Source organism: Drosophila suzukii, chromosome 3 (genome assembly GCF_043229965.1).
Source record: "Drosophila suzukii chromosome 3, CBGP_Dsuzu_IsoJpt1.0, whole genome shotgun sequence".
NCBI lineage: Eukaryota > Metazoa > Arthropoda > Insecta > Diptera > Drosophilidae > Drosophila > Drosophila suzukii.
In genome coordinates, this window is record NC_092082.1 from 23,045,181 (window position 1) to 23,070,151 (window position 24,971).

At 37.5% G+C, this 24,971-nt stretch overlaps 2 protein-coding genes across 5 annotated transcripts in view; one reads left to right on the forward strand and one right to left on the reverse strand.

Annotated features, from left to right (window-relative positions):
• The window catches only part of ftz-f1 (ftz transcription factor 1), a 52,000-nt gene that overhangs the window by 2,453 nt on the left and 24,576 nt on the right, over positions 1-24,971 (reverse strand). The window contains exons 3-9 of one of the 3 annotated variants that reach the window (XM_036816509.3): positions 14,057-14,602; positions 3,235-3,452; positions 2,308-2,681; positions 1,777-1,833; positions 1,520-1,718; positions 267-525; positions 100-200 (exon numbers count right to left, since the gene is read on the reverse strand). In XM_036816509.3, the coding sequence (XP_036672404.3) occupies positions 100-200; positions 267-525; positions 1,520-1,718; positions 1,777-1,833; positions 2,308-2,681; positions 3,235-3,452; positions 14,057-14,602 (1,754 nt within the window). Of the gene's footprint in view, positions 1-99; positions 526-1,519; positions 1,719-1,776; positions 1,834-2,307; positions 2,682-3,234; positions 3,453-14,056; positions 14,603-24,971 lie in introns of all 3 variants that reach the window. The other 2 variants (XM_036816508.3, XM_036816510.3) reach the window with 2 other exon arrangements.
• The window catches only part of RpL26 (ribosomal protein L26), a 165,931-nt gene continuing 155,376 nt past the window's right edge, over positions 14,417-24,971 (forward strand). Inside the window, exon 1 of one of the 2 annotated variants that reach the window (XM_065864387.1) lies at positions 14,417-14,420. The gene's annotated coding sequence lies outside the window, so the exon portion shown is untranslated. Of the gene's footprint in view, positions 14,421-20,278; positions 20,287-24,971 lie in introns of those variants that run through there. The other variant, XM_065864390.2, reaches the window with a different exon arrangement.

Genomic DNA, 24,971 nt, shown 5'->3' on the forward strand with positions numbered 1-24,971 from the left:
ATACGGAAGTCTTCCCATCCCAATTGTTACAAATCAACGCAGGAAAATAAGAATGCTTCAAACGATACCGTACACATTACAACTGAATCCCCTACTCACATTGACTGACGGATAGCAGGTGAGGGTGTAGTCCAGCAAGGCTGCTTGCACATTATCATGTCCCTCGGAGACGGTCTTCCGGTTGACAATACCCCGTACATCTATAAATATTAATTGGGGGTTTAGGAAGGTTGCCAATCTGCACTGAGAGACTTGTACGGCCTTACTTGGATTCAACAGGATTAGGAATTTCATGCAGACATAGTCGCCCATATCGAATTTCAGATCCTGCAGCTTGTTCTGCAGCTCGTTGAAGTAGTCGCCCAGCTGGGGCACACCCAACAATCCCAGACTCATCAGATTGAAGACCTGGCCATTGTTTAGTTGCGTCTCGTCAGGCAGGCCGTTGTGGATTCGATGGTGCAGGTGATCCAGAACCAGCATGTCCGACCAGGAATGCTGCAGCAGCTTCATTTGGTCGTCGACCTGGGTTAAAAGAACAAATAAAAAATGTTTATTAATAAATGAAGAATACAAAAATGGTTGAGGATCAATAAGTACGGTTGCCACTAGGAGCACAGAATATTACAAATATTTTGTTGGTTATATTATAGATTCTAACTTATATCATTCAGAAATTGAAAGTGGTACAGAAAAAATTAATTTTGAAAATGAAGTAATACCTAAAAACTTTTATCGTATTTCATTTAAAATATTACATATTTTTAATACATAATATACACTGAAAGCTTTCGATTTCAGGTTCCAGCAAACGAGTTTCCCCAAATTATTAAAAGGGGCTAATTAATTTTAAATACTATAATACTATATTCTTTAAACTAGTATGCGATTTTAGTTGATTGATCTCTTTTTTGTAATTTGAAAATTAAATTTTCAAATATTATTCAAAGTTTTTAAAAATACACTGATCCTATCTTTTTAGTTGATTTTTAAGCGACAACCGCACGCATAAGGTTCAATAGATACATTTTGTATGATGGTATGGTATGGAGATATGCTAAGGCCTAGTTTTGGATGGTCTGGTATTACAAAACGCCCTCTCTTTCTCTCGGGGATGCTCTCGGTTTCTCCGTTTCTCTCTGTCTCTTTCTTAGTCGCAGTCTCAGTCTCGGTTTCTCCGCTCCCGGTGGACTGGTATGGGTGAGCACATCAGTTGCGTCATTGAGCGAGAGACGCCGCTGCTTGGCTGACTGACTGGTTCAGCTTTGGTGGCTAAGTAGGTCAGACGCCAAATGAAATCGAAATTCAATGCAGATTCTGCCGGCGTCGCCGTCGACGTCGCTGTCAGTTGTCGGTGGTTTACATAACATGCCGCAGACTTGGCCCCTAGCTTGAAAACTGGTTTCTGGCTTTGAACCATGTTGCTGCTGCTGTCTGTGATTTCTGATTTCTGATTTTTGGTTCGATGTGGGGATGTCGGGGTGTTGAGGCAACCCCAAAGCCCCAGAGTGGCCCATACCTTCAGATCCTTGAAGAAGACGGTGTTCCGTGCCCAGTCCACTTGCGAGAACAAATTCTGGTCGAGCACCTTGCACATCAGCTCGAAGAGATCCACCTCCACTTGGTTGTAGGTTTGCTTCTGCAGCAGGGCAAACAGTTGCGTCTGCCATTCCCGATCGTCGATCGATTGCACAAATTCACGAATCATGGGTGAGACTCTGCAGGAATAATAATTTGATTTAATAGATCTTAAGACTCTAATCCTAAATAACCCACCTTAATGGCTCGATTAGCGCGTCGGCCGTGCTCGATGGATGTGTGCCAGAATCGAAGCTTTTTTTAGATAAAAGATATAAGAAGGTATAGGTTATTAATGTTTAGGAGGCTTCTAATTGGAGAGCTCATCAAGTGACAACTAAGCAATACGTAAAAGGGCAGCTTGAAAACTGGATATATATTAAGTGCTGTCTTTTGAAACTCAAATCAGCAATCTCCAAAAATTGATTTTTACTTAGAAATCTTAACAAAATAGTATATTATAATTATTCTCATTGAAATATTGAAAAATTTTAACATCTTTAATCATTAAATTTCTTTAAAATATTTGACTACTAGCCAACAAAGATCTTACAAATCAAAGATCTACCAACAAATATAATATGATTTCTAACTGCCCTTTTCCACATTTGCTGCATGATCATGTTGAATCCTTGTCCACAAATGAGGTATAATATCGAAAGTTTGTCGTTTGCTTTGGCATAAGTTTGGATATTCTTTGGGTTCTGTTCTGGCTTTTGGGCTAAATACCACAGTTTCGAGTCGGCCGTGTTTTGCAGAGATCCTATTCCAGCCTCGTGGCAACTGCTGTTGCCGTTGCCGCCGTTGCGATGCAGGCCGTCGGCGGAATTGGTGCCTCCTCCCCCGCCGCCCGCGTTGTTGCCACCTCCTCCGCCGCCGGACGCTCCGTTGCCCGTGCTGCTGGTGTTGTTGCCGCCGCTGCTGCCGTTGCTGCTATTGCCGTTGCCCACGGAACTGGGCCCGTTGAGACCTCCGCCCCCGCTTCCGCCGTTGCCGGCGTTCATGGGCGTGGCTATCACACCGCCCGTGCTCGCATTCACCTGTCCCAGCGCAATGGCTATGGGGCTGGGCGACGAATCCGGGGATTGGGTGAGTGAGGATACCTGAAAAGAATGCGAAGAAATCGATTAGAAATATTCAGCATTATCAGTGATTCCTTTTATATTTAACTATATCTTCGATCTTGTAACAATACTGCATAGTTGAACTAAAGCTATAAGGTATATATACTTTTTAAATTGAAAACTGCTGAGTTGATCTATAACCATAAGTTATTTTAACTCTTTAATTAGTACGTAAGAATAGACGGAAGTTTTCTTAAGTTTGTATTTATTAAATTGATTTTAGAACAGCATATAGTGTTGCAAAATTATTTGTATTCAATTTTGATAAAAAGTTATAAAGTTGGAATAAAATGTAAGCCGCTGTTTCGAAATTATTTGTATTCAAGTTTGATAAAAGGTTTTAAAATTGGATTAAAAAGTATACCCCATATAAATGTATGTATATTGATGTTTATCATAATGACACCACAGAAGGTGTCAAAAATTCCATTATTATACCACAACAATAACGAATACCAAAATTATTATATTCGAAAACAATTAAGATCTCCCAAAGATCGTTTTGGAAATAAATCCTTAAAGCTGCTCTCACCTGAGGTATTTGAATTTCCTGCTTAATGTTCATATTTGGATATGCTTGCTGGTAGCCCGGCGAGATCGGCGTTGGCTTTATGTCCGGACCCATCGAGTTGCGCAGCGCCTGCAGCGCCAACTGCCGCTGCCGCATCACCTGCAGCTTCCGCGCCCGATCCCGTTTGTACATGGGTCCGAATTTGTTTCGTCCACCCCGCATCCGATCCGCTCGAACAGCTAAAAGATAAATATTTGCATATTAATGATTTGGCTTGCGATAAAAGAACTTGTATTTTGTCTTTGGATGGTTGAAAAACTGTAAAAAGCGCTTGACTTAAGCAAAGTTTATTTCTTGTAACGATAGCTTTCTCTTCTATTAGATAGGATTTCCTGGTATCGAGCTTTTATTTTACATTAATTTTTAAATGAGTTACTATATAAAAATGTTAAATATTTAAGTAGATTTTTCTTGTAAGACATCTAAAAGATATAGGATCTTATAAGCGTAGGCCATATCAGCTTTGTAATTGTACGAAAAAACAAGGAACACAATCCTTTTTTGAAATAGCTTGAGCCGCTCTGATTTTAAATTTTATAAGCTTTTTTCGTTTCCGAATAAGGGTCTTTTCAAAATCATCATAAAACCTTTTTCTTATTCCGTGATACTAAACTATGTGCATTACGTTAGGTTAGTTTGGAAACCATTAAATCGTAGGAAGGGAACGTATTCTTTGAATGATTCTCAGCAATATTGGTGTAGACAAAAAATTCCCAAATAAAATTTAAAAAAACCTTTTCTTTTAAGAAAAATATCGTATTATTCGCAGATGTATTTCTGAACTTTAACACTTTATTTTTCTTGTTAAAAGGTAAAGTAATTATGTTAAAATACACCCATCCAAACTATATTTTTTGTACACATTGTTAGCTTCAATAGAAATAGGTCTACGACGATTTTCTTTTAGATATCTGACAATTTTACTATTGGGTTGGCAAGAAAGTCATGTCGTTTTTTTTCAATATTTTCAAAGATGATTTATTTATATCAGGACTTATAATTAATCAATTATGTATTGGCCGTTTTGTTCGACCACTAATGACCATCTCTCGGGCAGCTGCATAATTCCGCGCTCGAAGAACTTTTGGTCTTTTCCAGCAAAGAATCGAGACAAGTGGTTTTCGACAGCCTCATCTGAATCAAAGTTTTTACCATTCAAAGAGTTTTGAAGAGAGCGAAACAAATGGTAATCTGAAGGTGCTAAGTCCGGACTATAAGGTGGATGTGGTAGCACTTCCCAATTCAGCTCCGTTAATTTTTGCCGAGTGACCAAAGATGTGTGGGGCCTAGCGTTGTCATGGTGAAAGACTATACCCTTGCGATTAGCTAGTGCCGGCTCCTTTTCTTTAATTTTTTCCGCCAAATTGGATAGCTGGCGACAGTACACATCTGAATTGATGGTTTCATTCCGTCCCAGCAGCTCAAAGTGCACTACACCCTTCCAATTCCACCAAACAGACAGCATAACTTTCCTCTGATGGATATCGGCCTTTGATGTGGCTTGGGCTGGCTCATCTTTCTTGCTCCATGATCTTTTTCGTTGGACATTATTGTAAACAACCCACTTTTCGTCGCCAGTAATGATCCGCTTCAAAAAAGGATCGTTTTTAATCCGTTGCAGCAGAGAATAGCAGATGTTGATACGCTTAGTTAGGTGAATTTCCTTTAAGTTATGCGGAACCCAAACATCGAGCTTGCTTACGTAGCCAAGTTTCTTCAAATGGTTTTCAACCGTTGTATGCGACACACTGAGCTTCTCTGACATCTCCCGCGTTGAATAGCGCCGGTTTTCATCCAGCAAAGCCTGAATTTGTTCGTCAAAAACGGCCGATGGTCGACCAGAACGTGGGGCGTCTTTAACTCCAAAATCTCCAAGCCTGAATTTGGCAAACCAGCGCTGACATTGGCGATCACTCATGGCATCTTTACCATACACTTCGCACAATTTTTCGCGAGCTTCGACCGCTTTTTTTCCTTTTCGGAAGTAAAAAAGCAAAATATGCCGAAAATGCTCACTTTGGTCCTCCATGTTTAATTTGCTATAGCTTCCACAAATGTTATCGAATAATTACCAAATTTTCGTCGATAGTACCTAAGACAATAAGCTTTAAAACGATACTAAAAAGTGTGACCCTGGTGCTCGATTAGTCGTAAATAAATTAGATTAAAAACGATTACTAAAAAAAACGACATGACTTTCTTGCCCACCCAATATTTTGAATGTGACGATCTCAGGCAAATGTAGTATGCAAAAGAAAAAAATTATAAAAAATATGAGCAGAGATTTTTAAAAAGTTATTTTTGCAGTTACTATTAGATTTGTTTGGAGTAACTTTTTGTGTCAAAAATTTTTCTTTTCAAAATTTCGTAACTCACAAAAATTTGTAATTTTCCTTAAATCGTTAATGGGTTAAAAGAAGCCTTGTATCATACAAACGGAATTTAAATGACCTTTCCATTGATGCCATAATGTATAATAAGTAAGTTCAAATTATGACTAAATTTAACTATTGTTTCGTGAAAATACTTATGCCGACTAGTGTATGTGCTGGGTACTACAATCTTTTTGCCAACCAAAAACTTTTTTTTTAATTCGCTTTTGAGGAAGGGGGGAAATTTTAAGACCATGTTTGTTCACACTATACTGCGTGTCAGTTTTTTCAACGACAAACAATTCGACCCACCCTAATATAAATATATATGCTAATTAAAGTCAGTTGATGAATGGAACTTACTATAATATACAAAGTTGGAATCGAATCCAGAACAAATAATGATAACTATGGAATATTAATTATTACCCTGTTCATAGAAGTTTTTTCGACCTCAAGGCACGTATTGGTTTTATTAATTCGATTTGTAGATTGTACAGGTATGTATGTATGTATGTTGGAAAAACAAAAGATAATGTTTTAATTGGAATACCCGGTCTTTATCGACTATGTTCGCCTCAATTATCTCAATGGTTCTGTTGAATCCCTAAACGAACCTAATTATGTTTGACATCTCCCATCTAACTGACCCACAATTCGCTCTTGCAGAATGCAACAACGTGGGGAAACATCGTATTCATTTCATATTTCTCATTAAAAGCCAACTCATAACGGTGCTTGACAAAAACAACGAGCGGGTAATACAACTACACCCCTCACATGCATACATGCATACATGCATACGCACATACAAGCACGCACATGGAAAATATAGTTACATACACATATTGCGCATACGCCGCATTGTACAGCGGCATCAAAACAAAAACTGTACAGCGCGCATACATATCTGTATTTAGGTGCGTCTGTGTGTGAGAACACGCTAAATGAAACGCAATAAAAATGCGCTTCTTATGGCGCAGCACGAAAAAAGAGCGTAAGGGGTGCAGAGAGAAAAGTTTCCACTTTTACTTGGTAAATAATTTGCAAATCCTTTAATGAAAATTACAAAGAAATAAAGTATTAAATATAATTAATAATATTATTAAATATTTGAAAACTAAGAGATACGAAATACAATTATATATTTAAGTTCTATCAAAACAAGCCCTTGTTATCATCTATTCTAAAAAAAGTTTTAAAAAATATAGTTTTTCACCACCTATAATATTTATTTATTATTCTTATATTAGTATATTTATATTTATATAGTATTCACGTGTGACACAATCTTGTATAAATTGCTAAAAAGAATACCAAACTTTTTAGGTATTTGGTTAGATTGCGGAATAAATAAATACCAACTTCTAATATTAAGGTCAAGTATTTTCTCTGGGTGCATTTGAGAATTGCGAGGGTGGCGGCTTAAGCCAAAAACAGATTGCGATTGCAGCTAGCGCCATGTTGATTACAAGATGCAATTGTCGGGGGTTGTTTTCACACACCCAGATGACAGCAACAACAACGAAAAACGCGCGAGGGGGTGGCAATGGGCGGCAGGTGGCCACCATAAAATATGCATTTCAAATCCAAAGGCAAGCGGGAAAAATTAAAAAACAAACCGACACACTCACCCACACACTCACACACAGAGAGAGCATTTTGATATATGCAGTTTTGGTGCGGCGAACAAGTAACTGTAATTTAGGTCAAGCGTATTGTTTACAAATAATCAACATACATATGCATTTGAATGGGCTTGTGTGCGTGCCAGAGGCCAACATCTCGCTCTCAAATGCCGCAGTTGCCGCGCTCTCTCTCTCTTTCTCTTTCGATTATGTTTTTGGCTTGGCAACGCGAAAGAGCTTTCTATTACGACATTTCTCTCCCCGCCCCGCACACCAACACACCCAATCTAACACACAGAGAAAGAGAGCGAGAAAGAGTCAAAGACTGAGAGGCTTTCCGCATTAGACAACTTTGTTGTTGCTGTCGAGTGGAGTAGGTCAAGGACAGTGTGTGTGAAAACTGGGACAACACGGCCATTGTTGTTGCCTGCCAACTCTCCCAAAAAGAAAAACTCACTCTCTCTCTCGCACACACTCTCACTCGCACTCTCTGGGGGGCTGGGAAAGTTGTTTGTATTTGTGGGCGACTTACAGCCGCTTTTTTATGGCCTTTTCCTTTTTCCGGCTTTGTATCCAAGTCTATTTATGTTGGGCAAGGTGAAATAATAACAAGAAAAATTATTCAATCGATGGGGAATTGATGGAGTTCATAAAATCATTCCCTTCGCATTTTTGCCCTGCTAATTTGTTGATCCATTTACTATCTTTTTTTAAGCTGGCTCTTACACAATTTCCTAGCGACATTTTTTCACTTTCAGTTTCGCGTTTTATTTGGATTTTCACCTCTTTGTTGGCTGTCTTTTCGTGTGGGGTTAAGTGGTTCAATTTGTATACGACAAAATTGTTTGTTGAAAGCTATTCCCACCCTGTGGCCCTTCCTCTTTTTTCTTCGAATTTTTGGAGGTTTTCCCACATAGCCAGCTGGGAAATCAATACAAGGCCTATCACTTGCCTTTTTTTGTAGGCGTTTCAGTTTAAGGCCTTTACTTTTAAAGCTAATATGTACATATGCCATTTGGCTATAACTTTTTTGGGTCACTGGTGCGTATGAGTAACTTTTTGATTTAGTTTTCAGCTTAATATGCCTAGTGAATATTGTTGTGGAGTTTCGTTTTATTTAATGGCTAACAATTTCTGCTTTAATTTAAAAATAGTTTATTGATTTTAAAGCCTATTCTTACTTATATTGAGTATACGCAGTGTGGTGCTTAAACAGGCAAGAAAGCTAACTGTATACTATTGTTTAATATAATAAAATGTTCGAATTCAGATTGGGTTACATGTAGAGTAATTCTAAGAAGTTACAAGAAATAATGAATTTTAATTTTTTTAAACTTGATTAGTTTTTTATTGAAGATAAGATAATTTTTGGAATGCAATTCGTTTGGCTGTAGTGGAAAGTAAAAGTATACCCAAATTTATTATGTACTCAATTATTCCAAAAACTCCTGAAAGAGGTAATCAAGTTAGCTGGCAGTTACGCAGAAAACTAGTCGTATACTTAATATTAAGTATACGCGTGGTATACATTTTCCTGATTTGATTAAATGTTACCAAGAAAAGAACAACCCCGAAATAGCATAGAACTAACATAAATCCAAAACTATTAGTAATAATTCGTGAGATAATCACAACAGGTAGCCTAACTACCCAAAGTGACAACCAAATGAAGCAAAACTCTCAATTAAACTGAACAAAGGTGGAGAAATCCCTATTGTCCCTACCTCCGTGGCAAAAACATATGGCATTCGAGCCATGTGAGTCATAATATCCAGCTAAGCCGAAAGTCTCGCTGGTTTTTATAGCCCCCCCAAATCCAAAAGCGGCTAAAAATTGCCGCAATTATACAGACCAAAGCCAAAGCCCGACTGGGAGATATAGTATCTGAGTATCCGAGTATCTGGGGGATCGCCGGGCGGTGGCGGTGGCGGAGGGGGCGGGGATCGCCGCTGACGAAAGAGATTTCAACAGAGGCGAACGGAAGGACGGAACGAGACGGAACGGAACGAAAAGAGGCAAACGGCGAGAAACGACGACAACGAAGCGAAAATGTTCGTAATAATTCAGTGAGTATTAAAAATAAAATACACTCACACACACAACCGCGCGCACTACATGTTGCATTGATTACACACTCACACTCAGAGAAAAAAAACACCGAGAGAGGCAAACATTTTGCCATATCACGTGCACGCACACAAACACACTTTGGAATCTAGGTCATGAGCGCAAGAGATGGCACTATGGGCCAAGTACACGAAGGCGGAACTGAGATGGCGATACATTGATATACGTATGAGTGAGTATATTGCACACACGTTGTTTTTGCGGCCTCTGCCGCTGCCGGCGTTGCCGCCGACTGCGCTGCCCCCGCTGACTCAAGTGCTTGCCTGTGTGGGAGAGCGGAGAGCCGCTTGAGTGAACGTTGTTGTGTGTGTGAGACAGCGCCACAAGACAGCAACAAAAATATGAAATGAAAAACGAATATTTTTCGAGTGCTTGTAAATTTGATGGACAATATTTGTTGGTCATGTGTTTCCACCAAAGAGGAAAGAAAAAAGCGGAAGTAAAACAATCCTATCCGAAATTATCGGATTTAATTTGCAACATTTTCGTTCAGGGAAAGTTAAAAACATTTTAATTTGCAATTGTTTCATTTATTTAAAAAAGGAAAATAATACATTAAATTAAAATGCAATAATTAAAAAAATGTACCATTTCCTTAAAGCAAAAATTTTAAATCTTCATAACAATATCATGTAATAGAGAATTTTCAAATTAAGAATAAAAACTACAAAATATATTATTGAAACATTAAGCAAATATCAAAAAAATTATTAGTTTAAAAATAAAATTTTTTTTTAGTTAGGAAAAAAATCTAAAAACATTCTCAATAATTTTAATTTAAACACATTTTTTGGACTGTAAATTAAGAAACAAGAAAAGGCAAGTTGGTATGCTCTGAAAATTACATTTAAAAACCTATAACAATTTATCTTAGGCCTAAAAACTCCACCCATAGCCAATTTCGACGTCCGGCAATCACAATTTTCACACTTTTCACACTTTGCATAATAATTTCCATAGTTTGTTTGAAGCTGCCCCACAAACAACAAAACATGTGGCAAGCCAAGTGAGCGTTTCAAATGATAAGCAACAAACAAAAACAAAAACGAAAAACAAAAATTGCTTGCGCTAGTTTGAATCCAGTCCACAAAAGCAGTCAGTCAGGAAAAGCGAAAAAAAAGCTATTACAAAATTCAAACAATTTTTGAAAAGAGAGCAATGCAATCAAGTACGACTGTAGTACGCACTCGATAGGTCTTTACCCTAAAGATGCGTACTGAAAGATACTCTTATTTATTAGCTAATTTTATTTATTAGCATTTTTATTTTGATTAAAATTAGGTAAATTTTTCTGTTTAAATTTTAAATATTTTATTTATAACATTTACTTGAGAAACACCAAAAGTTTTCATATTTTTGCATACTTAATATTGAGAACTTTTAAAAAGATACAAGTATACAGAGCCTCCACTGTACTCAACTACGCGAGAGAGTTCCAAGTCTCTCTTTTTCAGTTTGCCGCTTTTTGTGTTTTGGTTTTGAGCTTTGTTTTTGCTTTCTGCCGCCCCCTCACTCGCTCTCCTCTCTCAGCTCTCTCATCTCTCTCGCGGCAGCGACGCCGGCAGAGCCTTGTTTTGTGGGCGAGGGCGTGGAATTCTTTTGGGACCGGTGCATGCTGCATTGCCTCTGAATGCACACACACACAGCCACATCCACTTAGTTCCCTATATGTGGGCCCATATAAAGGCATATATCCCAGTACATAGGGCTCTACATGTCTGTGTACTATATTCTATACGATATTCACTGCACATGCTTGTTAGTGGGGCGCCCTCTCAACTTGTGGGGCTGAAGTTTTTCCTTTAAATCCCACTTTGACTTACGCAAAAAAATATAAATGTAAAACGGAGGGGTGGGGAATTGAGGTAAAATGCCAGCGAGATGAAAAGTAATTATGCAAGTAATAAGGCGAGCCAAAAATAATGGAGGGAGTAAGATTAAATTTCAATGCAAAAAATATGAAAGAGCTGGGGAACCTTTGGCAAAATAAAAATTTATAAACTTTTTCCAAAGGTCAGGCTAAAAATGAACAAAATATAGGATAACCGAAAAGGGGATTTGTAAGCGGTTATAAATTTATTTAATTTAAAAAATGGTATGGTATGTAAATGGATATATAACATGCATAATGGAGTAATACATCCCAAAAATGAATTGCATTTTGTTATTTCGACAAAAAAGTTACTAAAAAGCATGAAAAAATGCAAAGTATCTGATGGATTTGAATAGTATCTTTAATATTATTTAATTATTTACGATTTAAATAAAAAACATTTTATGTTTTTATCGGCAAAAAAGTAACTAAAAAGCATGAAAAACTGCAAAGTATCTGATAGTTTCGAAAAGTATCTTTTATAATATTTAACTATTTACAATTAAAAATAAAACATTTAAAGTTTTAATCACATCATATTATATTAATATACATCGTTTATATAGAAAAAAGTTCTCCAAACTCAAAGCAAAAAAGAAAACAAACACAAAAAGCCAATCCAAAGGTAAATGAGAACGAGGTAAATGAGAGACAGTACTTTAGTGCAATAAAAAAGCGAAATGTTGACGCAGTGACAACAATGACAAAAGCTGGCGTCATTAAGACGTGACAGAGCCAAGAACAACAACGAAACGAAAAAACGAACCGCAGACTGACCGACCTACTCAACAATAATAACAAAAATAACCAGAATAATTGGGATAGGTCTGGGATATGGCCACAGAATCGTACTTATTAATACATTTTTAACGCCGTTGTTTATGGGCCTCGAATCTGAAATCCGAAATGGGAGCACAGCCCCGCAGAGGCTATCGGTAATGCACTTTTGCATAATCTGCGCTGAATCACTCACACATCCATTTAAGTAAGTGAATTCTCCGTAGATTGTGGAAACTCCTTAGAGACTGGAAAAGTTAAAGTTCAGCAGAAACAACTCCCAAAAGAATTTCCATGCTGGCTGCCTCATTTGTAGGCTTTGTTCCTGCGCATTTATAAATAATAAGGAATATCGATTTAATTTCATTTCGACTGCAGAAGCGGCAAACGAAAGCCAAAAACTGCAGGCAGGAGACGAGGCTGTTATTATGTGTATCCACATGCATTGCCACACAAACGGACGACCTGCATGGAAAAGGGGTCATGGTTGAGGCTGCCAATAGTCGGAATTCGCCGTTCGTCTTTACAAATGTCGTTTTCCACCGGAAGGGGAGTGGGCAATACCCAATACCCCAGAAACAGCAGTCAAAGGAGTGGAGAATAAAGGAAACTACAAGAAAAGGCGTAAAGCCCTTTTCTGGATGAATATTAAAAGCACAATCATTGATTGTAAAAGTTTGTGAATATTGTATCAGCTCTAGATTGTATATCTTAAACACACTTTACTACCCAGTTTAAAAGAAAATAAATTATTTCATTATATTAAAAGGTAATGAATAGTTTTAAAAAAATAAAGAAATAATTTCCAACGAGTATAAGAATTATATTTTAAGCACCGCTTTTATAAAAGAAGATTTTAACTTTAAATCGCCTAATCTATTCACATGTCATTTGTTAATAAGAGCCTGTTTTCTTTGGTTAGTACTCAATAATATCTATAAAAACATTTTCGGATGTCCTAGTAAAATAAAAACAGACTGATTTCTTTGCTACGGCCATTATAATGGTAATGTCTGTTGAAATATAATTAATTCTTCTATAACTAAGGTGCAATAAAAATCAAATAATATCAGTTTTCTAGAAATTCCCAATGCTAAACACATATTAAATTGACTTTTTTATTGCTCTCTCAGGGACATCACTCATACGCAATGTTGTAAACAATTGTGGTCGAGGGTCAGGAAAATACGTGACTCTGGTTGAAGTTGAAACTTATGGAGTCTAAAACGATCTAGAAGATATGGAAGATCTATCAAGGGAATCGTATATCACAGGAGTGTTTTCAACTGATAAGAAGATCAAAGGAATTTAAAAGCCATTATTAAGAAATGCTTGTCCTGCGTGTAGTTTACTGTTTAATGTGGTTTACTAGTTATTTGAAAATGTATATTTGTTAAGCAATGAAAAGCTTTAAAAAAGATAACATTTCTGCTTCTAAAGTTGATATGTTTTCATTTTATAATTTATTTTACTTACAAAAGACATTAAACAAAAAAATTATAAACAAATAAAACTTTGTACAATAAAACTAAACTAAAAAACTAAAACTAAACTTAAAACTTTTAACAAACCTATATTTAAAATATTTCAATACTTTAAATTGTCAACAGTAGACAAACTAATATTGTAATCAAATTTATTATATTTATAGAACATTTTAATATGTGCATTTTGAATGAAATAAAAATGGAGTCTATTAAGGGTGATTCACGCATTGGAGGTGGAACTTTTTGAAATATTTTTTCATTTGAAACGTAATACGTGAAAATTTCGTTAAATTAAGGAGGAAGAAATCCCCATTTGCCTTTTTCTGGACTCACGCCTGTTTTTAGTGTAGTTGCTAGACCATGTTTGAGATACCCTTAAGACTAACCATCTAGCACCCCAAGAACTATTTTCTAAGAGATATGATCCAATACATCTTTCTACTCAAAATCCCTACAACCATCAAAGACTTTCGTGACATTTGCTTAAATAGTTAATAGTATCAAGGATTTCCGACTCACCCTCTAGCTTCATGCCGACCTCGAGGCACTTCTGGAAGCGGCAGTAGGGACACCGCTTGCGCTGCGTCTTGTCGATGTGGCAGGAGCGCTCCGCCACGCAGGTGTAGACCTTCTTGTTCTGCACGGTGCGCTTGAAGAAGCCCTTGCAGGACTCGCAGGTGAGCAGGCCGTAGTGGTAGCCGCTCACCTTGTCGCCGCACACGGGGCACAGCTCCTCGAACAGGTGCTTGAAGTCGATCACCTCGCCGCCGTGACCCGGCGTGGCGCTCGTACCGCCCATGGGATTGCCCGGACCGCCTCCTCCGCCGCCCGAGCCCCCATTGCCTCCGCCGCCGCCGCCGCCCACCGAACCGGAGGACATGTGGCCGCCATTCGGATTGCCATTGTTGTTGCCGCCACTGGAACTGGCCGCCTGGGGGAGCAGCATGTAGCCACCGCCGGCGGAGCTGCCGCCGGAGCTGCCGTTAAGCAGGTTGCCCCCGCCGCCGCCGCCCCCACCGCCCCCTCCGCTCTGCTGCGAGTGCGAGGAGGTGGTGTCCTGGTAGCCTGTCGGGAATATATACTGTGAATCGAAATTGTATATATACGAGTAGGACGAGGAGTTGAATTGGTTGGCATTGTTGGCGATATTCTGTTGTTGCTGCTGGTAGTGCTCCTGCTGCTGCTGCTGCTGCTGGTGTTGCTGCTGCTGCTGCTGCTGTTGCTGCTGCTGGTGGTGGGTGGTGTGGTGCTGCTGGCTGCCACTGCCACTCCCACCACCTCCACCACCGCCCCCAGCCAATTGCAGCGTGTAGGCATTGTACTCATGCTCGAATTTGGTTAGAGCATGTGCATCATTGTCGTTGTTGTTGTTGTTGCTGCTGCTGGTGGTGTTGCCGCCGCCGCTGGCGCTGTTGTTGTTGCTGCCGCTGGCACTGCCCGTGTTGTTGTTGTTGTTGTTGCCACCGGCGGCCAGAGCGGGACTGGAGGGCTGCTGCTGCTGCTGCTCCAGCTGCATGCTGAACGGCGATATATTCAGCGACGATATGAACTGTACGGTCGCCTGTTGCTGATCCATTTCTAATAACATCTCATGTACGTTTTTTGGGGAAGAATTCAAGGCGAGAAGAGTTGTCCCTTTAGCAGATGAGTAATTCCTGGACGGAAGTCTGAATTGTTTTTCGCTTTTTAGCTTTCTTTATTTTCGCTTTTAATTAGCAGCACTTTCGTGGCCGAGTTGGTTTAAATTTGGTAGTAAAATAGGTTGCGGTTAACATACGGTGGTCTGGTTTTTGCACTCAATTTTTGCAGATTTTTTATTTGCAACATCGTTACTTGTTTAAGGCCAATTGTTAAACAGAATGTTTGGGTTTCTGTGTTTTGTGATTTGCTCGATTCTAACAGTGAATTTTAAAATGTATCATAATATCTTGACATATTTAATATATTCGTTTAACACAGTTAATTAATGTTGTTTTATTTGCCTTACAATTATCTATGTTTTACTTTCTTTAAAAGAAATTTATTTTAGAAATGTTTTGGAATTGTTTGGTTCTTTAGAAGAGGTGTATTTTCTTTACAAGAAAACTATTTAACAAACCCCGGGGGTGATTTTAAACGCTTATTTTGCAATTGATATACTCGTAACCATTGTTTCTTTAGAAGAACTTGTGTTTTTTGTTTAACTTTTTGCTTAAATTGTTACTTGTTTTTTGCAGGTACTTTGACGAGGTGAGTGAGATAGATTTATGTATGCTATGTATATTTATATGTAGAGTAGACAGCAAAAAGGATGATTTGTTTATAAACTTTTGGTTGGTTTGCCTGGATAGAGGTAGGACTTTCTATATATATATCCGAGGTGTATATATATACGTATATAGCTTGATTGTGTGCGTTGAATTGAAACGAGATGTATAAACACTTTTGGCTTTCCTTAGTATATTTTCACTTTTGCATTTTGATTGAAAGTGGGTCACGAATTTATTGCACTATATGTGGGAATCGGATTTTGTTGTTTAAACAAATTGCATTGCACACACGCACACATGCACATGCACCGATGCACTGAACACACACACACTCACGCAACGCAGCAAGAGAACATAATCCTTGGGCTGTTCTGCTGGTGTGGGTGAGGTGCAATTGGATTTGACTTCAATTTACTTGTATTTGTATTTGTATTTGTATTCGCATTTGGTGCATGCAATTCGATTGCCTTTTTATCTATTTCGCAATGGCTTTTTGTTTATTTTGATCGATATTTGGGTCACTCACACGCGCACATTTGTTGTTAACAATATTTCGTTAGGTGTAACGCCTTGTCATGTGTGTGTGTGTATATATATTTGTTATATTCTGTGGACAGCTATGCGAAAAACACGACCAACATCAACCACGTATCTCGATTGACTAAACCCAAGTAAACGGCGAGGATACCGCAATACGCTGCTCGGCTGGCGTCGCCGTCGCAGTCGCGCTGCCTCTGCCGCGGCCGGCGTCGCTGCCCCGGTCGACGTCGTCACTCTCGCTCTCAGTCGGCCATTTCGGTTATTACGTATACGCTCGGTGGGTCGTTCGGTTTCACGCTCGTTTCACTTTCAACGAAGCTGCGCTCTCTCTCCGTCCGTCCGTCCGTCCCTCTCTCCCGCTCTCTTGCCAAATAGAGAGCGAGCAGCGCTGCTTGGCTTGACTTAGTGCCCCCCTTTTTTTGGGGCCTTTGTTTTTGCTGTTGAAACTCAAATTCAAACCAAAATGCAAACCCAAACGGAAAGCGAAAGTGAAACTTTTTGGCACAGCTTTGAGCCACTGTACAGCGCTGTACAGTGCAACAACAGTGCGTCATTCTTTCGGAAGCACAGTCATACACAAAATAACAGAGGAGACCCATAAAAAAATGTTCTATTTATTTTACGTTTTTTTTATTTTAAAAAATTTAAATTGTTTACTTGGTGAATAAATATTATAGCAATTACCAACATTGCAAAACATTAAATATTTAGGTAAATTTAAAAAAAAAAATAAATCGAAAAAGAAAATCATTTGCAAGTAAACATTTTTTTGCAAATTGATATATTAATTAATTTAACAAACGCGGTATAACTTGATAAAAAAAAAACAAAAAAAATTACAATAGTCCATATTAATTAGGGGATCACATTTCATGTTTTATCTAAATTTGTCACTTTTAAAAATCTTTTTTTACTGGTAATTTTTTTTTATAGAAAATATAAATTATTCGTTGATCCTTCTTCTCTTCCCACTGTGGGTATAGCTAATAACATTTTTGACAGACCATTTTGTTTTAATGGCAATATACATCAGTAGTTTCTATTTTTGCACCCCTCACTGTGGGTATAGCCAAATGAACGGCATTATGAAAGCCTTTAAGCCTTAACTTTTCAAGTGGCTATTTTGTAATTTCTTACTCACTCAAATAAACTGGGATTTTTTTTTGGGTCTCTTCTTCAGCAGTTTTTTGTTCGTTTTTTTTTTTTGCTTGGATTTTTTGGGTTTTGTTGCCACTGCAGCTGCTTGGTTTAGTTTCTTCTTTTTTCTTTCCGTTTTGTGTCTGTCTTTTGGTCTCAATTAGTTTGTGGGTTTCTCATTGTTGTTGTTGCTGGTTTTGTTGCATTTGTTCATGACACGGTTTTCATGTGGCGCGTTTTCGTTTCCTATTTCTGTGTTTTTGTTATTGTTTCGCCTATTCATGATTTTATTTAATAAGTGTTGCTTTGGGCTTTTTGCTGGTTTGATATAAAGTTATTATGTTGTTCGGGTTTCTAGGGGTATTCGGGTTTTAAAATACAGTTAATAAGTTGATATGGGGTTTTTTTAAAGCCTATTTGTCATTCTTTTAGCTAATTTGGATATTTTTTAATTCCTTATCCGTTTAGTTTTGTTATAAATTACTACCAATAAATAAGGGTATAAATTTATTTAATTTTAAAATGAAAATTATTTTTAATTCAAATTTTTCTTCGTCGATTTTTTATTTATTTGTGTATTTTTAACTCAGCTCTAATTGCTTGTTTCAGTTTTGTCCGTTTTTTTCTATTATTTTTTTTAAATATTTGTTTATTTGCTTAGGTGATAATGCATTTTGTGCTTTAAGTTTTGAAATGTTTTTTTGACTATTAAAAAGAAACGGTAATTTCACAGGTAATTTGAAAAGTTATTTAATTTTATTACACTCCAAACTGATCTTCATGTTATCTCCCTTACAAATCTTCCTCGCTTCGCCTTCCCAGAAAACAATTAGCGCTGCGTATACGTAATATTTTACGGCTAATTAACGTACCCCCAAAAACTTCGACTAAATCACTCATTAAGAAAGGCAAGTTTTAACAACTCCACGAACCCAAATAAGGACGCAAGCCCTGCGATGGAGAGACCATTAAAAAGCAGAAACCCCAGCGATTGCATAAGGTTCCGCCGAAAGGAGCATGGAATACACACAGATATGCATATAATACCTACCATATAATAAGACGTGGTCGGCAAAATAAACTTTCACTCCCCAGAGTCCGAGGTCTGAACCCAAGTCCAAGTCCGATTCCTTAACTAACCCAAAACGGAACTAAAGGCGAAGACCCGAAAAAAGGGCCTCATCACCCATTAAAATGCAACATTCATGAATCTCAAAAAAATGCAGAAAACATAAAAAAATCAAACAAGGAGGATCGAGAAAGGCAGGGGAAAACCCAAAATAATAAACCCCAAAGAGAAGAAAAGTGCATAAAATGCAGTTAAGAGGGAACTTTCAACGATGCCCGAGAAAACGTGTCTCAGTCGCTCCCTACTCTTCTGTTTGCGTAAAAAACTTAAACACGTTTGCCACCTTCATGTAGGTTGGGGGGATTACAACATTTCAACGCTCAATTACCAAAGATGAAAGAAGACGCAACTTTGAGACAGAGACTCGGCTCAGTCTTCTCCTGCTGCTTCTTCTTCTTCATTGCTCCACAAACACAACGCCGATATGCTATATGCTATATGCCATGTGCTATATGTGTGTATGGTGATCTTACGAAATACCCAAACGCACTCAAAAGTTTACCCAAGAAAAAAGTACAGAAACAAAAAACAAAGACTAAGGCAACTTTTCATTTCCTTCCCCCAAAAAAAAATAAGAAAAAGAAAAAATGTTCGTGACCGTAGCCAACAAGACTTTGGATCTCTGATCATATGGACAGCAGGTAATGACAACATGCACACATACACGTAGCTCAAAGGCACATGCTTAGGCACAGTTCAGGGTGATAAAATAGCAGTTCACAATTATAAAATCGATTTTTAAATATTTTTAATAAGCCTTTTCAAATATAATTCGATGTTAGGGGTACGAAGATGCAAACAGATGCTGGAATTAAGAAAATTAAATGGATTTTAAATTCCATTTCACAAAGCCGTTTTTTTATTGATTGAGATGGTCCGTCCCCAAAAAGTAGGCAATGTTTTTTTTACGAATCTTGGTACTTTGTCGACTAATAAGTGTTCTCAAAAATTTTGTTATGGGGGTAACAGGCACAACATATTAAACTTGTATATTTGTAATACTTGCAAAACAGATTTTTCCAATCAATATTTTTTAATATATATTTAAAAATGTAATGTTGAGGTTGTTTTTTCTACAGCCTACTATTGCAATGCTTAGCAAGTTATACTATAAAACGATCTAAATTCAACAGTATATGTAACATAATTACATACTTATTAGTTAGCTAAGGTGAACAGTTTCCAGTCGAGGAAAAGCAACTATTGCTTGTTTGATTATTCTAATTTTATTTTCAAAGGGTTGCAACTAATATTTTGTATGATTTTTTCAAAAGGCCCTATTTTTCTATCCCTCGCTGTGGCACTGTTTCACTCTCACTCTCGGTTTTGTTTGATTCATGCCAGCGCCAAACAGGTTTGGGTTTCGGTTTGGGTTTTTGTCTGATAGCGAGCGGGAGATACGAATGCGAGAGGAGACGGAGACCTACTTCTGCATCAGCGGCACCACCAGCACCACCAGCACCTCAGCTTCCACTTCGCTACTCCATTTAAATGGCTCCGTGTAACCGTTGCCCAAATATGTCCGTCCATATGTACGTACACTGTACGTGTGCCGCCTGTATGTCTGTATGTATGCAGTAAAAAGATCTGTTAACTCTTTTGGGTCCGCTGGCTGGCGGCGGTTCTCGTTTTGTTTCGTTTGCGTTAACGTTTGCCTTTTTGACTTGTGCGCATGCGCAATGACTTTTTCGACAGTTGTTTGTCAATCGCTGGCTGACGGAGTCTCAGTCGTACCCCTGCGACAGTGACTGCACAAAATGCCTCACTGTACAGTGGGCACAGGTGGCTAAAGTTTCAAGAGCTGAGATAGGAGGATTTTTAAGCCACATACCATTATCAGTTCCAAACACAATCCCATTGAAAAATATTTCAGGCTACTATTTGTGATATTATAGTTTAAAAAAAACATTAATTTTTTTAATTTTGCTTTAATTACAACTATTGTAAAAGCAAAATTAAAAAACTAATTTAAAAAAACTAAAATAATATAGATTTTTAAAAACAAAACCATTTAATTCAAACTTAAACAGAGTGTAATGTCTCTCTGTCTGTAATTTAATTTTCCATTTTTGGGATCTAAATACCAATAATATTTTAATATTATTTTTAGATATATAAAAAAGATTTAAAAATAATAAATGTATTTATTTTTAAATATTTTCAAATATTTTCAATATTTTCAATGTTTTTAAATATTTTCAATATTTTCAATGTTTTCAAATATTTTCAATATTTTCAATGTTTTCAAATGTTTTCAATATTTTCAAATATTTTCAATAAAACCTATATCATTAAATAAATTTGTAAAATTAGGTCCTTGAAATAATTTTAAAAATCTGTAGTTTTAAATTCTAAAATAAAAAAAGGAATTTTTTTTAATATTTTTAGTTTTAATTTAAGAAATATATTAAAAGCAAAGTAAGAAATATATTAAAGGCAAACTAAGAAGTACTTGAAAAAGGTCTTTTAAACATGGTTTCTTTTATAATTTCTCAACTTTATGAGATTTATTTACGTAATATTGGCTTGACATTTCCAAATCAAAATCGACATTTTTGTGAGATGTCTCTGCAGCACATTAAACTGGCCGAAAATGTGCGCAAGCTCGCGCTTGACTGCCAAAACACCAGAAAACAAAACATTAGGCCAGCCCCCCGAAATTCCCCCAACTGCGACGATTTGTCGCCTGCGCTGGTGGCACAAATGTTAATGTCGTGTGGTAGAAAAAAGCACGGCGAATTTTTCAACTGTTTTAACTGTCGGTCTCAACTGTATTCTGTTTTTTATTTCGGGTTTTTTGGGCCTTTTGTTATTTTTGTATTTTTTCTGCGATGACTGGACACCGACTGACGATTGACTGACGGAATGACTGAGGGATTGACCGACTGACGGCTGGCTGCCTTCGTTTAATTTCATAATAAAACATTAAACGTATAAAATTTACTTGGAACGTGCACCGCATACGAAAAGTCACCAAAATTCAGTCTTCAATTGTTGTTCCAACTGCATTTTATTTATCCGCCGCTTTTCTTGCTGTCTTTTATTTTGGCCACTGAATCAGATTTGGAATCCGATTCGCATTGGGGTTTGCTGGTCATTTTGTGAGCCGTCGAAGGTTTTGTTTATTGGTTTTTCGGTTGTTGTACGGGTTTTGTCTTTACGCAATCCACAGTTAATTTTCGTTGGCTTAATTCTGAACAGTTTTGAAAGAAACAAATGGTCGGATTGGGGGGTGGTTGGACAATTTAATTTATGTGACGATTGCGAAATGTTTTACGTTTTTCGGCGACTTTAAGGTACAAAGCTCGAGTATTGTAACTCTGATTTGTTGGTAACAACTAATATTTTTGTCATATCCTAGGTGTATGGTAGTACTGTACTGACCATTATACTCGGGATAATGTGGCGAGTGTGGGCTTTGGAGCTATTTATAAAGTTAAGTACTTAAGGGTACTTATTGTTGGGAAAACTAAAGTAAGGTTCAATGGAAAACGTATAACAAGAAATACAAATATTTAAATGAAATGAAACTATTTTTATTTTATTTACTACATATATATTTACTACTAAACCTTTCTAGTCAAATTACCATAATTCTCAGTCTCCTGAAGCAAAAAAAACTTACAATAAAAGGTAAGCTAATTTTATTCAATAATCAAATTAAATTTGTGGTAGAATTTAGTGAAACAAGAAAAATATGCTAATATTATCTTCCTAAATTAAATTGGACCTTCAAAATATTTTTTTAAAATAAAGGTTTAATATTATAAAAATATTTTTAATATGAGGTTAATAATATAAAAACATTTTTAATATGAGACTAATAATATAAAAATATTTTTAATATGAGATTAATGTTATAAAAATATTTTTAATATGAGATTAATATTATAAAAATATTTTTAAGGTCCAATTAGTTTTAATAAGGTAGTTTTAGATTATTTTTGGACTAGATAGGATCGCTAGCATAAGTTCCTTTATTGAAAGTAGTTCATTCGATACAAATTTTTAAAAGTCACCTTCATCATATTTAAGAAACATTTAACAAGTGGGACTGAAACGTTTTAGTTTTCAGCTTAAAACCCCAATTGAACGCACATTCCCAGACATTTTGCTATCCGCGATCGTTACTCCGAGCACCCCACCCCCCACCCCTTTTAACCCCATGGCAGGCGCAACCTACAACCTTTTCAATTGCATCGCAGCAAGACGTAAAAAAAGGAAAAACGCTGCCAGCCGCCCGCAAACAAATTTCAAATGAGGCAGGTCACTTATTTTATTTCGACGACGCACTGGGGGAAAAAAAAAAGAAAAACGAGTCGAAAAAGCAACGTCCCTCCCCTCGACCCCACTTCCTCCCCCCTTCCGCCCACCTTTCCTATGCCATCTTCTTCTTCTTTTCTTTGCATTGTCGTCATCGCAAGCAAAACAAAAACACCAATACACACGCAGAAGAGCTAAATTTAGAAAATACAAAATTTGTTCATACAAAAGTTAAAAAAAAAAAAGATATATGAAAAACTGAAAAAAGAGAAACAAAAAACTCGTCTTAACCTGAAACGAAACCTTGTAACATTTTTCCCCCACTGCTTAATTGACAAGCCGGCAATGAGGAGGGGCGTTGGGGGGTTAAGTGGGGCTGGGAGAGGCTCTCTCTGACACGCTCTCCCTCGCTCTCTCTCTCTCTCACAGATCACTTTTGCTTTCAATATGAAATAATCGACTGAGGCAGCGGCAGCGCAGCGCCGCCGTCGACTGCGGCAGCACGAACAAGTTTCGCCCACAAGCGGGCGCTCTCTTTCGCTCTTCAGCTCCACCGCCGCTCTCAGCTTTTGGGGCCTGAATAATGTAATAAGTGAAAGTGTGTTGCTGTATGTGTGTCAGCGCGTGTGCCTGTGTTTGTGTGTGGCGACGTCGCTGCCGCAGTTGACCTACTTTTTTGTTGTACAGATTCAGGTCTATGTTAGAGAGATTAATTTCGATTTCGTTTTCGTTTCAGGCCTACATCTGTCCCCCCCCCTCCCCCCTGCCCACTCCCTTCGGAGAGTGAGAGAGAGGACTGTGTGCCTGGGGGAAACTTGCACGCCCTCTCTTTCCCTCATTAACCCTCTGGTGCGCTGTAATGGAAAACTGTTGCCATGTTGGTGTAGGTTGTTGTTGTTGAAACATAAAATAACAACAAATGCCTTAGGATAGGTTCCAAACTCTATTTTTATTACACACACACACTTGAATGTGTTGGTGTGTGGGTCTGTTTCTTGTGTGCTTCTGTTTCACTTTCTGTTTCTGTTTCTGGTTTCCATGTTAATGGGTCAATGGGAAATTTTGTGGGGCGTGTGTTAGGATCTCAAAAGAGCGCAAATCGAGCCTATACGTTAGCATGTGCGTGAGTGTGGGCTGGGTACAGTGGGTCCTCGCAAACATACGGCTGCAGCTTTCCTTAAACTTAAGCAAGTAATTATTTCCAAAAGTCTAACCTTATCAGAGAAAATAATATCATTGGTCTTCATGGTAAGATTAAAATATTAAAAAAAAACTTTGTAGGATGTAACTTATTCAAATTCCTTATCAACAGAATAAGTTTAAAATACAAAAAGATTAAAAAAAAAATTTTTTTAATAAAAAAGTTTCTTGGGAATGATTTTTTATTGTTATTTTAGTTTAGAACAACCCATGTTTTTGCTTTCTATTAAAAACCAATGCTATTATAGCAAGTTTAAATTACTAACCGAAGTATTATATACAATCAACATAGTTAGGGCTTAAATATATAAATTAGTTTTACGTAATAGGCTAATATACGTTCAGCTTCTAAGTATGGATTTATTTTTATTCCCCCATAAGCCTGGTATTAATAGCATCCAACAATACCAAAATCAATCTACGTAATACTTCAAACCTTTACCTAAGTTTGAGTCAGTTGCTAGGTGGTATAACCATGTAGCCATAAATAAGCGACTTAGGCAAACATCTGTTTGCGGTTGTGTTTCGGTTTCCCCCAAAAAAAGGACGCTAATTGGTCGAGGTGGAGAAAAAGGTTTGGCAACACTCCTATGTGGGTTATGTCAACTCCGGCAACTTTCCGCCGGATTAAACCTACCCCACGGAAAGTGAAAAGCCCAGGGAAAATAAATCACACCACCCACATTCCGATTACACCATTACAATCGTTTTCATTTTGCTTTCTTATCGGACGCTCCCCGAATAAAAGGCGAGAAAGAAACGGGAAAACGAGCTTGATTGACGAATAAACCCAATTAAAGGCGTGAATCTCAATTAAATTGAATATAAAGAAGTCACCATTAAAAAGTAAACAATAAATAATAGCACAAGTGAAGTACAGCCCACAAAGCACAATTAAGAAAAAATAAATCGCGAG